Here is a 14,842-nt window from a genome sequence, read left to right on the forward strand (position 1 = left end):
TCATTATATAAGAAAAGTGTTGCACTAGTTTTTAATGGTATTGTTGGGCTACACTAGAGACTTTATCAATGAACTAACTTTGGTTGGTCGAGTGGTCAGCTCACTCGTCCGCTTAAGCAAGTGTCGGGAGTTCGAATTCCGCCTTGTGCATGCAGCAACCAATTGGCCAGCGGCAGACCCTTAAATGGAGCTCCGATCCGCGACGGATTAATCCTTGACCTGTCGGGTTGAGGGATACCGTGGGCAACCAAAAAGAGACTTATCAATGGCCACCGTGAGAAAAATCACCTCCTCTCCGAGCAAACTCTAATATTCAATAAATGCACTTTCACTCTCGCTCCTGATATCTCCTTCATCGACCTAGCGATAGGTTATGCTTTCTCTCTCTACCACCAAAGTTCCAGTCTTTTCCCAAACCCTACTAAATCTTTACAATGAAATCTAAATGGTTCTTCGTATTATTTTTCTTTTTCCTTCTTTGACACTGCATCTCGGGATTCGAATTGATTGAATGAGTTTTGGCAGGAGGCTTATCAATAAGATCATTGCATTAGGATTTTATTATAGAGAACGTAATTGTTTCACATCCAAACCTAGGAATTTAAGCTGGATTATGTCTGCAACTACATATTCGAATGCAAAATCTTTGGAGAATATTTCTGATGTGTCGAAAGTAGAGAAGCCTAGTGTTTATAATAGGGAGTAGCCAATAACATTGTTAAGGTTCTTTCAATTTATAGGTAACTGCCGTGTTAAGGTAAAATAGGATTGGTGGTGGGGGTTAGATTGGTAATTGGGGTGGAATAGGATTAGAGTTGAGATTAGGTTAGATTAGAGGGTAATTTAAAAATTTTAAATGATTTTTCAGGATTTGGATAATTTTGTCAAGAGTATTTCATTTTTTATGGGTATACAATTAGTTTTATTTGTTTTTTTTTTATGGTAAATTTGTAGCTCATTTTTTTCGATATGCCACCAGTGTGTAAGTTGTGCTTGGTTATGGGGTACACAGGTGTGGGACAGGTTTTTCTGAATAATAGCAGGGAGAAATCGGACCGTACGATTTCTTTGTTAGGAAAATAGTTGACCACCAATCGGACGGTTCGAATTGGTTGGTGGGAGATTTTGAATTTCGACGGATCTGATCGTACCGTCCGATTAGTGTGTATTTTTTTTTAAATTAAACTCGGACGGTCTGAGTTGCTTGATGAATATTTTATTTAATTCGGCTAATACTAATCGATGGGTCCGATTTATATGTGTGTGTGTGGGAGGGGGAAACTCGGATGCAACTTCTCAGATCTCCTTCTTCTTGTTCTGTTTCTTTTTCTTCCCCCAACTCTTGCATCTCTCTTATTTCGTATGAACTTAAAGAATGTGATAGTGAAGCTCATATTTATGAGAGTGTGAGAAATGGATGATAGAGTTCCGCTAAGAGTATATTATTTTGGTTAGATTTTATTACAAACATCTGAAGGAGTGAGATTTAGTTGCGAGAATCCATTAGATATTGTTATTTCATTTACAATCTCATTTGAAGAGCTAAAATGTGTTATTTGTGAGAAGATAAATTCTGAGATGTCAAGGAAAATATCATGTATTTTATACAGATATCTCATACCGTTATTTGGTGGATTCATGCGATTTCAAACCAAATATGTAACCGATGAAGCGAGTATGCAAGAGATATTTTTAATGTATATTGAAACTCGCGCTCAGATATCGGTCATCGAGTTGTACGTTGAATTCGAACAATCTGAAGCTGACCAAAATATTAAACGGGAAGATTACAATAGTGACAGTGAGGAAGAGTTTGAAAGCAATTACGAAGTTGTTGCTCCAGACGAAGACAAAGATCAAGGTGACGGGGTGATGGCTTCGAATGTGGCAGATGTCGTAAATGCACTCGCAAATGAACATTCGTTTGAGGAGCCATCTTTCATGCGGGTTCTGGACTTGGAAGCCATGCACGCCGGAGTTTCCGGAATATATGAGTGCAGGTGAGTGAATGTATATATTTATACGAAGGATTAGACTTTTGGTAATAATCTATATTGATCGATGTACCAAATAGCTAAGTGACATGTGAAACTATGCTCAATTAACAATTGTTTGTCTTTATGTAGTTAAAATTAAGATAATAATATTTGTAGTGAGTTATTGATTTAGTTAAATATTAATTAGTATGCATTAATCCATATTTATTTATGTGTTTATGTTTTCATTATGTTAAAAGTGAGATGATAACATGATGGAAAGTTTGTTTATATTAATGTGGATGTAGTGAGCATTGATTTACTTTTAATTTCAGTTATTAAATATTTCTGTATTAAATATTTTTCATATGGCTGTCGTCGTGGTAGAAATTCCTATGGTCGCAGATGGTGAATTTGCAGTCGGAATGGAATTCAGTTCCAGGGAAAATGTTATTATGGCGATGAAAGATTATATTATCCGAAGAGGCGTAGACTATCGGGTGTATGAGTTGGAGCCTTTGACGTTTTATGCCAAGTGTACACAGTATGGATCAGGGTGTAATTGGCTTATCAGGGTTAGCATGATCAGCAGAAAGTACTGTTGGGTTATAAGGAGATACAACGGTAATCACACTTGTACTAGAGCCACCATTTCTCAGGATCATTCAAAGCTGGATTCGAACACAACTGCAGAAGCAATAAAGTCGTTGGTTGAGGCTGACCCTTCGATAAAGGTAAAATCAGTTATTGCGGAAGTGCAGTCGAAGTTCAATTACACCATCAGCTATCGGAAAGCATGGTTGGCTAAGCAAAAATCAGTGGAAAAAATATTTGGAGGTTGGGAAGCATCGTACGAAGCTTTGCCCATATGGTTTGAGGCCATGTGTCATAAGGAGCCATCAGCAGTCGTCCATTTTGAGACTACGCCTGCATATCAAGGCGATGACTTGGTAACTGATATCCGGGTATTGCATAGAGTCTTCTGGAGTTATTACCCCTGCATTAGAGCGTTCAGACATTGTAAGCCAGTTGTCCAGGTGGATGGGACTCACTTTTATGGAGAGTATAAGGGTTGTCTGTTGGTTGCAGTTTCACAGGATGGTAACAATAATATCGTCCCAATTGTGGAGGGAGAGACTTCTGATGCATGGCACTTTTTTCTTAGTAATCTGCGACAACATGTTGTGACTCGGGATGGTGTGGGACTGATTTATGACCAACACGAATCCATCAATGCGGTTGTGGCCCGGAGTAAGGGAGCTTGGTCGCCTCCGAGAGCTTTCCACATGTTTTGCATTAGGCATATAGAGTCAAATTTTTTGAAAAAGTTCAAGGCAATGTACCTGCAAAAACTTGTCGTCAATATAGGTAAAATTTAGTAATTCAAAATTCGTTATTAACAGAGTTACCTTGAAGCAGTGTTTCTCATCTATTCTTTGCTTGTTTGTTTTTACTTATTGTGTAGGATATTCGAGGACGGTTTGCGAGTACGAAATGCACTACCAGCGTTTACGAGAACGGGGCGAGGCTTACGCTAACTGGTCAAACAGAATCCCCCCGTGAACAGTATGCGTTGGCATTCGATGGTGGCTACCGATGGGGTCACATGACCACTAACCTAGTGGAATGCATCAACTCAGTCTTGAAGGGTGCACATAATATCCCTATGCACTTGTCAAAGCAACATTCTACAGGCTTAACGAGTTGTTCACCAGAAAAAGAGCCGAGGCGGAGGCGCGGATAACAGCTGGACATGTTTTTCTGAGGTTGTGACTACGAAATTGCATGCAAATCAACTTGCATCAGGAAACATCCAGGTTAATTGCTTCGACAGGATGAATGAGGTCTTTGAAGCTCATCTAATGACTTTCTAAAGTGAGCGAGACTAAGATATCTATAGCGTCGGTCGCCACGCTCCCAATTACGTCACCTAAAATGATTTATTTCATTAGCACAATTTAAATATAAATATGAACATACTAGGTAAGTTGATAATGTTACTTGTTTGCAAATGGAAAATTGCGGGGTTTCCTAGGAACCGGCGTAAGATACGGTAGGCGGATCCAAGTCCAAGCTAGCAGAAGCGTTAGTGGACCATCGATTTCCTTACAGTCAAAACGAGATGCCCTTCATAACAACTTGTACAAGTGTGCTAGGCATGCCGATCCCCAGCTATACTGTCCGATACTACCAAAATCACGGAGCAAAGGCAGATACTTCCAGTGAACAGATGCCCCAGACTTGTCTCCAATCAAGATCGTACCCAATAACAACATAATGTGGCACTTCACATACCTCTGAACACTGTTTTCGTCAATCAACTGTAAACGTTCTTTTAGATCCTGAAGCCACATCAATTTTATGCCGCTTCCTCTACAGTCGGACTTTCTCGGTGCAACCCCAAACTGGTGAAAACACTCACCCTCTAAGGCTTCGAAACTGCTCAACGTGATTCCTGTCACTGGAAGACCGCTCATCAGGAGACCAAGAATAACGGCTACATCCTCCAGTGTCACTGTACACTTGTAACACCCTAATTAGCCTAAGCTTTACCTCGCGTCGTAAAGCAAAGGTTAATAAGAGATTACGACAGTTCTAAGCTCATACGTAATATATATATATATATATATATATATATATATAAAGAGAGAGAGAGAGAGAAAGAATAATATAATATTGAAGCCCGATGAAGGATATAGCTCAAAAATAGGATTTCAAAGCGCAAAACGTACTAACGAAACTACTATCTTAAGGTGCAAGAAACAGATAAGATATAACAAAAGATAAGTATATAATATCATAGGAAACTAGCCACGACTCACGGAGTTTAAGCCGGCTAGCCATATACAGATATACAGAACCAGATAGTAAAAATAGCTTATACAAGTTTTGTTCTCTCAATACACCAGTCTCTAGGCAAAGCAAAAATACAAAAGTGAGAGACATATACAAAATAGACCACAAAGACTCAAAAAGAAGTCCTCCGCTTCTGTCACCAACCAAACAACTCACCGAGGTGGGTTGCGACCTGCATCTGAAAAACACAACAGAAATATGGTATGAGAACCGGAGGTTCTCAGTATGATAACAATGCCCAGTGATGTAGGATATAAGACCCCGGGACGCCAAAGACAATCCTAAGCTCCTTATCCATCACAAGATTCAGTCTTAAAGCATACTAAAACAAATAAGCATAAATATATCAATCTTAACATAACTAAATCGGGTAATCTATCTTAAGGGATTTCTATTCTAACCAAACACCGCTGTCCCACAGCCTTCACCAACCTATCCTCCATGCGATCCCATCGCCACCGCCTTCTGAACCTCCTCAATCCCAGTAGAAAACACAGATAATATACAATGCAAGTAAAACACAAGTATTGGCATATAAGGCAATTAATTCAAATAGCAATTAGGCATGTTATACAAATAGGCAAGCCATTACAAGTAGACAAAGCATACAAACAGATAGAAAATGCATATGATGAATGCCTGTCCTACTGGCTGTGATATCACATTGTCAGTTCAACTGCCAACCCGACACATCTCTATGGAGATGTCGCCCTTCGGAATCCTCATATGGGAACCCCCGAGATATAGTACTCGGATCACTGTCTAGGTACCGGTGCCTGCACGCTCTATTGATCCGAAGGGATGCGAGCGGGATACTCTTGCCACAGACCTCGCATCTAAGCGCAAGCGGGACGAACCACCGCCCTTACGTTGCCACCGCTACCTCAACAGGCGGGATCTAACCACAGCCCCTGCCGGGCGCATAGCGTCTCATAGTCTCGATATCAAAATAGTAGTTTAGTGGTTTTTTCAGAAAACATTTTCAATATAATAGTGATTCCTCATCACCCTTTCGAGTCCTCGACTCATCTCAACCACTGTGAATTCACATTTCTATTTTGAGCTCATCAGTTCCTCAATTCTCATCTCATACATCAACCATTCGTCACATACCATCAAACCATCCCAGTACACCCAAAACCTAGACCTCCATCTTCCAAGTTTTCCAAATAATATCATCTAAATCTATTAAATTCTTTCCCATGTTTTAAATATTCAAAACTAGGCCCAAGAGTCCTAAAATGGTGTTATGAAAGCTTACAACCTTGTTGGGAACGTAGAATAGTTGAAAACAAGGAAAAATTGGAGAAACAGGGCGTGTGCGGCCGCACAGGGGTGTGTGGGTGCGCACGCCCAGGAGATTTTACAAGTGTGCGTGCGCACAGGGGTGTGTACGCACAGATACTGAAATCCATAAGGTTTGTTCACTTGTACAGGGTGTGCTAGTGGTCCCAACAGACTCCCCTTCCCGACTTGTGCGTGCGCACAGGGGTGTGTGTGTCCGCACAGGTCGCAATTCTTCATTGATGTGTGAGCACACCAACTGTGCTAGCGCTGCAACCAGTAGGCACTTCCCTGCCTGTGCGTGCACACAGGTGTGTATGTCTGCACAGAGTAATATTTTCGCAGGGTTGTGCGCGCGCACAAGGCTGTGCGTGCGCACACATCAGAAATCTTAAAATTCTGCAACTTTGCAGAATTTCAGATTTTTAACACCAATTTTGAATGATCATAACTTCCTCTACAAAATTTCAATTTTCACAAACTTTATATCGATTAAAAGGATTTTCAAAGATCTTTAATTCCAGATAAGTTTCATCAAATTTTGAAAACGGAGGCAAAAGTTATGATCAAACAAAGTTCACCAAAAACCCAATTTTACCAAACTTCACAATTTCCACAATTTCTTACCATACACATTCCAAATCCTACCAAACCATTCAAAAACTCCATTTTTTTATCAAAATAAACCTGTTGTGCCCTAATACACCAATATTACCACTTTTTCCTTCACATATCATCCTTCTCTTTCTCAACATCAATATATCACATAATACACATTCTAATCATTCTTCTTTCACATTTTCCAACCACTTTACCAATTCATCAATTCCAACATCACACATATTATCACAATTCACTTATCAAATTCACACAATCAATCATCGTCACCATATCATCACCAATTCACAATAAATTATCATACACCAATATTCACAACTCATCAACCATTATCATTCATACCTATCCTATAGGTCACTAGCCTAAGTGTCCATGAATGTTATATACTACATAGAGAAAACTGAAACCATACCTTGGCTGATCCCCAATATGCACCAAAACCCCAAATGAGCACCACAATGATCACCAACAAGCTTCCCAACACAATCCAAGCTTCCAACAATCACCAACAAGCTCCAAACTCACAATAATCAAACTATATATGCATAAACCATCACAAATCAACCTAGGGCTCATAATAAATTAAAATTTCACAAGAGTTCAAAGCCTCTTACCTTGTTCAACAGTTTTGAAAGCTAAAACCAACATCAATCAAAAGCTAGAGTAGTGTACCTAAACACACAATACACAAGATTTCACTCAAAACCAAAACCTAATATTTTCGAATCTCTTAAGACAGAATCTGGGCAGGATTTTTCAAGATTCATACCTCTTTGGTTAGATGAAACTAATGGGCTCGGAGAGAATTTCGCATAGCAACTGATGGCATGCAAATCGAAGCACCGTAGCTCAAGTTATGAGAGAAAGAATATGAATGCGAATAGTGCTTCTTGTAACCCTCACCTCTCTTCTCTCACTCAACGTTGCTGCTGCTTGTTGTGTTTGAAAGTGGCTGAAATGGCCACTTAATACACTTATATGAGTGTGTTTGGCAAACCCGTTTGAGAGGATAAAAGTGCATTGAAGTTCTTCGCTGTTTTTTAATGTTTGGCAATCTTTTTTCTCTAAACGCAGAAGTGATTTTTGCAACTTAAAAGCGCATTTACTGAAAGCAAAAAATTGTTGCTTTTGCGTTCACTTCAATGTGAGTTCACTTTGATGACCGTTATTGATTTTTTTTTCAAAAAAAAAATTATATTTGTTTCAAGTCATTTCAAATATTTTAAATTTTTTTTCAATTTTTAGTATTTTTTTTATATTTTGATTTTTTTATTAAATTTGTTATTGTAATTCTATTATAATATGAATTATTGATCTTACTAAAAATGATAAAGTAAATAAAAAACTAATCATACATAACAATGGAATCATAAGTAATAAAATTTTACGGTCCAAAATAATACTAAATAAAAAAATACTGAGAGTACTAAAAAAATTATAGAATATTTTTTTGTTTGACATTGTAAAATTTATTATTATAATTCTTGTTCATTGTTTATTATTCTAATTTGTTATAATATGTATTATTGTTCCTATTGAAAATGATAAATTAAATAAAAAATTAATCATAAATAATAATAAAAGTTAAAAATTATAATGTACTAAAAAAGAGTACTAAGAGTATTAAAAATATACTATATAAAAAACATATATACTAAAAAATAATATTATAATTTAATATTATTTTTTTAGTAATTAACTAATTATCTATCTAAAAGTGATTTTAACTAATATTATCCAAACAATTTCATTTTATTAAAATCAATTTTAGTATAGAATCGCCAAACATAAATCATGTTAGCACAAACTCACTTCTATCCAAAATCAATTTTATAAAATCACTTTCATTCAAACTCTAGTTTGACCAACTCTAATTCAAACTACAGTTTTATAAAATCACTTTCATTGCAAACTTGATTTTGATGAAAAGTAAGTTTGTGTTAACGTGATTTATGTTTGGCAATCTTTATATTAAAATGGATTATAGTAAAATAAATGTTGTTTGGATTATGCTACTCAAAATCATTTTTAAAAAAAAAATTACTAAAAGAGACATCAATTTAAATAATTTTTAATATAGTACAATAAAAGATAAAAAAAAAAATTTATATAAACAAAAAATAATAAAAATATCATAAAAATTAATTAAAATAAGAATTTATATCAACAATAGTTGTCATATGAATAAAAAAGTACAATAAAAATATAATAGAACACTGAAAAAATAACATCAAAATACTAAAAAAATAATATAAAAAATATTTATCGTATAAATAAAAAAATACAATCAAAATATAAAAATCAAAATATGAAAGAGAGTACGAAAACTAATAAAAAAAATAAATTTTTGACCTTGGCAGTGATTGAAACAGATCTGAAAAATTTTGATAGAAAAAAAAAATTCAGAACAAAGAACATACACAATAAATGAACGAAGAATTACTGTGAAAATTATGGTTACTTGCATCCTTTTTATAGAAGAGAATGGAGGGTAAGGTAGGTAGAAAAGGAATAAATTTTTCACTTAATTCCTCCAACGGTAATCAACTTTCTCAACGTGAACGCCTGGAAATTTTAGCTTCATGTGAACGTACGTTCAGAGGTAAAAGCACTCCTAGGTTCAGAGTTCCAACAAATTGCCAAACATAAAAATCGGACGTTTAAGACACTCAAACGGGCTTCTCTCTTTTTCAACGTGAACCCCAAACACACCCTATATTGTTGGGCTTGGGCCCAACTTGGGCCTGGTCCAACCTGTTAGCGTTTTTAGCCCGTTTGTCCCAATTTCGGGTCAAACCTTTAAAATTAACGCCCGATTTTCCATTTCTAATATTTTTCTAAGGTTTTTGACTGTTTCCACTTTTTCTCGCGCAGTACCGGACAGATTTGAACCGGTTCAACTGCCGGTTTGCAATTTTCACGGTTTTTTGCAGAAAACACATTTTCTGACTCGGAAGGACCTACTGAGTCCAAAAATCATATTTAAATCCCCAAATTCTGATCCTAACTTTCCAGAATTTAATTTGGGCATTTAAATAATTTTATTCGTGAAAAATCCGGTTCTTACAACATTCACCAATCGGAAGGTGAAAGATGTGTGTGTCTGGGTGCCACCTTTCGACCAGAGCATTTACCAGTGCTTTCTGATATTGAACTATTCCAATTTGAGAAGTATGATAGAAACCGGTAAATCGTAAATGTTCCTCCACATTAGGATGGTACCGATCCCGAGACACTGGGTAGTCACAAGTCAACATCCGTGAACTCTGCAAAAATATAATGGACTATTAGTCAAATAATTAATAATTACTAATTTACTACTAAAATTTAATAATTTTTGAATTAGAGTAACTAATTATAATGGCCTGATGCTAAACTTCCTATTAATTATACAATTAACACAAATAGTCTTACTAAATCCAATTTACTTGACAATTAACTACACAACACATATTAATTAAAGCCGTGGCTGTCACACACAAAATCCAGTTAAAACAACTAATTTTACTAAATCTAATTTACCACTAACTACACTTTCTAACTTACTATTAATAATAACAACTAATACATAAATTCAGTTCTTGTTTAACTAATAATGGTCAACTTTATTATTAAAACCTCAACTACACTAACATATATATTTATGTCAATTAAAAAGGTACAACAAACATATAATTAATACTGAAAAACAAATATATTATATTTTACAACACCTAATTATTAATCAAAATTCCCAATATTATTACAAAGAATTATACACCAATTTAGTTTATTTATTGTTACAAAAAATTATGATAATTCCTAAAATTATAATTTCTAAAACTAATCATAATAAATTTCTAACAATAATAATAATTCTGTCATATATATACCTAATTTCAATTTCTAACAACAATACTAAAAAAAATTCTTAACAAAAATAATAATAATTCTGAATTTTAAGAAAGTTTAAGAAAATAAACTTACATAATCAGGATGACAGAGATAATTTACAATATGAAATTCAGGACGATCAACATTTTTAGCTTTGTGTTTCTTTGGTATTGTTTAATTTTTTTTTTTTTTTTTTCATGCACTTTGAAGAACAACCTGAAGGAAGAAGAAGAAGAAGAGAGAATGGAATGGCTGTGAGGGTTAGGAGCACTTTGAAAGTGATTTTGGACAGAGGGTGTGGGGGCAACAAGGGGTATGCTGGGTTCAGGGGCACCGTTCTGGGGAGCTTCGGCTGTGCGACACGTGGCTGTCAAGGCACAACTCGGACCGTCCGTGTTGTCCCTGCAAATCGGACCGTCCAATCTCCCTTCTCCCTGTCACACCGTCCGATTTCTTTCAGCCTAACACCACACCCTGGTAAAGCACACAGGCACCCCATATCTGTGGCCTACTCCACCAACAGCTCCATATGAAAATTAAAAAGAGTAAATTTGTTAGTGTACCGAATATTTGTGGGTAAAAATAGTATTTTATTCTTCAAATAGTAAATATTATTGTTGGGAGAATTAATTTGAAAATGAAACCAAACTCGAGTTAGTAAATACTAAAATTAAGGATGCGTTTGGTTTGTATTTTTATTTTCTATTTTTATTTTTAATATTTTTTATTTTTTGTTCTCACATCTTTTTTTCCTTACAAAATTCTAAAAACATAAACAAAATACACCCTAAAATTCTCAGAAGAAGGAAAATATTTTTTTCCAAAACATAAAAAATATCATTCTTGAAATTCAAATTCTTATCATTCTAAGTTTCCAACTTCCAAGCACACTCTCATAGTCTCATTCACTCTCATCCTATGATGCAAGGACACTGGATAAGACACACGAATTTTAAATTCTTATAAGATACGGAGACACAACATATATATAAAATATAAAGTAATTTAAGATAAATTATAATGATATTTTGATATTTATTAATATTAAAATATGAATTAATTTTTGAAAAATTATAGGTAACGAATTGTATATGCAGCCAACTTGAGTAAATTTTTTAAATTTCAAAAAATGCACTCCCAGTTTTACGCTGTGCATGTTCGTCTTCTTCTTCTTCTACATGTTTTAGATTTTTTTTTATGTTTTGGATGGTTCTTCTTTTTTAGGTTTTAGACGATTTTTTTAATAGTTTGAATTTTTTTTCTTAGCTTTTGGATATTCTTCTTCCAATATTTTTGGATGTGTTGTTTTGTTAGATTTTGAAATTTTTAAAATGATTTTGGATATCTCTTTTTATTAGGTTTTAAATGTTTTTTTTTTTACGTTTCGGATATTTCTTTTTGTTAGGTTTTACATATTCATTTTACAATTATTTTTTATGTTTGTTTTTATTTGATTTTAGATATTTTTTTTAGATTCTGGATGTTTCTTTTATTTGGTTTTAAATTTTTCTCATGATAATTTGAATTCACATCCCTTCAGAAGGGAAAATAAAAAAAAAATTCCAATTATGTTTTTTCATTAATGAGCTTTTTTTTCACTAGTTGGCTGCACTTGGCTATACTTTTAGTTGGTTACCTAACAAAGTTATTAATTTTTTAACTGTTTGTAATATTTTCTTAATTATATAAATATTTAAAATTATTTTTGTTTTAATAAATACTAATTTATATTATTCATTTCATGAATACATGTTAGATATAAGATTAGACACGCTGATACGCGATAGCATTTAAGTGTATCCGAAGAAAAATCTTTTATCTTTTAGTAAGACACAATTAACACATGCGTGTCGGACAAGTATCGTATCTGAAATATGTCTGATATGTAGATGACAACTTAACGAAATGTTCATACTTTAGCTCTTGTCTCACACACAAGGCATAGTTATAAACACTGGACTGACCTAGATGGTCAGACCGAAAAAAGGTTAACCAGTCTCAAAATCGGTCAAAGTTGAACATATGACTAGAAAAGGATAAGAACTAGTAAAACCGGTCTTGGTCGATTTTATTAGAAATCGGTGAATCGGTATATTTTTGAAAGAGAACCGGTTCAAAAAACCCTAATCTTCAACGAATCCCCCCTCCGACCTACTCCTTCACATTCACAGCACTAGTACACGACAGAGGCAGAGGTCAAAGCCTCCACCTTCTCTATCGCCACACCTCGCCGACCCTTGTATCATCGCCGCATCACTCGCGTCTTCCTCTGCGTAACCACGCCGCTCACGTCTTCCTCTGCATCACTGTTTCCCCGTGGCTTGGTTCTCTGTCTCCTTCTCTGCGTGCGTCCAACGTGAGTTTTTTTTTTATAATTTTTTTAGTTATTCAAATATTATTTTTTAATGATTTGGCCATTTGGATAATTGTTTCTGCTGATTCTATTTTAATGTAGCTGCAATAATTATTTTTTGTTGATTCTGACCCTTTCTGCGTTGTGCTTCCTCTAGCTTTGGTTTTGTGATCGGAATACTATGACACTTTATTGGAACATCAAGGCTTTGGTTCAGCTTCTAAACTTCTAAACCTGGTGAATTTTTTTCCCCTTCAATGTAGTATGGAATCAATGTTCTAAAAACTAGACTGGACCAACCGATTTTACTGCGTTAACCGGGAACCAATCGTCTGATAGATCCGCTTGACCCCAAAACCACCCTATAAAAATCGGTGAAAAAATTGGTCGAACCAGCGATTAACTGATGAACCGACTGAACCGGTTTAATTTTTTGAAGGCCCAATTCGCTCCTCTCTATCAAAACGGTGCGTTTTAGTTTAAAAAAAAAAGAAGAAAAAATAGGCAACAGAACGTGAACAACCCCCTCCCCTATTTTCTCTCACAAACCTGACCAAAGCCCCAAACCAAACTCTAAAACCATTGTTTTGAAAATCGAACCGGACTTACTGGTTCAACCAGATTAATTGGGAACCAATCACCTGACTGATTCGGTTGAAATGCAAAACCGTCTGAAAAATTGGTAAAAAATCGGTCGACCCGATAAACCAGTTGAACTGGACGGTTTTTTTTTTGTTTTCAATTAAAAAAAAGAGTATTTATCTATTTTGGTCCTCAAAGAATTTTAGACCAGACACTTTAGTCTCCAACTAAAATTAATTACTCGATTGGTCCCTAACAATTAACTCCGTCAATCACTTAGGTCCTTTGCTCCGTCAACTTAACCGAAGACAAAGTAGTCCTTGACAACTCTAAAAGGGGACAAAATAGTCCATGATCTCCTTTATTCAGAAACGACACTGTTCTCCCCCAAATTTCATCATATCTCGCATAACACTAACTGTCTAACACTGTAACTTCAAGCTACACAATGCACACTCTGCAACTTTAATGTTCACAAGAAGAAAAATCCTCAACTTGCTATCAACCAATTCATACTGAGGAAACTAATGACTATGTCTCTCAAGTACTTATCGTCTTCAATGGATCCCATGAATTTAGACAGCAAGTTTGATTTGTTAAGACTCGTCATCGCCATCGCCATCTCCCTCCTCCTTTGCCCTATCATCTCCATGACCACATTGTCCATCATTCCATTCGCTTCTTTCAACTTCTTCTCTGAACCAATGTTCAGTAATCGCTTCAGTTTTTATATGAGCAGCAACGACGACATTGCTCGTTGTACTGATAGCTTGGATGCAGGTCGAAACTGTCTGCCAACTTGGACTACGAGAAAGAAGAAATGAAGCACTCATGGTCCATTCCAAATGAGAATTGTCATATGATGTCGAAGGAGAATCTTCTCATGATATCCTAATGTCCAACAATCTATATTACTTGCCAGAGAGTGGAGAAAGGCATGTCCTTGGGATAGTTGTGGAACTTGGTCTTGACGATGTGGTGGACGTTGTCGGGATTGGAGGTGATGTTGTTATCGAGAACGTGGAGGTGGATGCTTCTGGTGGGTGAAGTGCGGAGGAGGTGGGTGTACCAGTCACAGAGATTTAGAAAGTGCGTGGTCCATGACATGTTGAAATAGGTGCGACACGCGTGGTAGTTACACCATGGCTTGATCTTGGAGTTGAAGAGGAGGAAGGAAAAGATGGAAAAGAAGACTATGAAGGTGAAGAAGAAGAGTATGAATATTAGGGTTATGCGAGATATGATGAAAATTGGGGAATAACAGTGTTGTTTTCAAACAAAGGGGTCAGGAATCATTTTG

At 35.7% G+C, this 14,842-nt stretch overlaps 1 protein-coding gene across 1 annotated transcript; it reads left to right on the plus strand.

Annotated features, from left to right (window-relative positions):
- Positions 2,345 to 3,720, plus strand: LOC107616434. The gene is made up of 3 exons (XM_016318394.1): positions 2,345 to 2,813; positions 3,066 to 3,214; positions 3,442 to 3,720. The coding sequence occupies exons 1-3, from the start codon at positions 2,345 to 2,347 to the stop codon at positions 3,718 to 3,720; spliced, it is 897 nt and encodes a 298-aa protein (XP_016173880.1).

The sequence above is a fragment of the Arachis ipaensis genome, chromosome B09 (assembly GCF_000816755.2).
Source record: "Arachis ipaensis cultivar K30076 chromosome B09, Araip1.1, whole genome shotgun sequence".
In the NCBI taxonomy this organism is placed as follows: domain Eukaryota; kingdom Viridiplantae; phylum Streptophyta; class Magnoliopsida; order Fabales; family Fabaceae; genus Arachis; species Arachis ipaensis.

Coding starts and splice junctions, on each gene's coding strand:
- LOC107616434 (XM_016318394.1), top strand. CDS start 2,345: ATGGCTGTCGTCGTGGTAGAAATTCCTATGGTCGCAGATGGTGAATTT. Junction 2,814..3,065: donor AGTGGAAAAAATATTTGGAG/GTTGGGAAGCAT, acceptor TGTTGGTTGCAG/TTTCACAGGATGGTAACAAT. Junction 3,215..3,441: donor AACACGAATCCATCAATGCG/GTTGTGGCCCGG, acceptor CTTATTGTGTAG/GATATTCGAGGACGGTTTGC.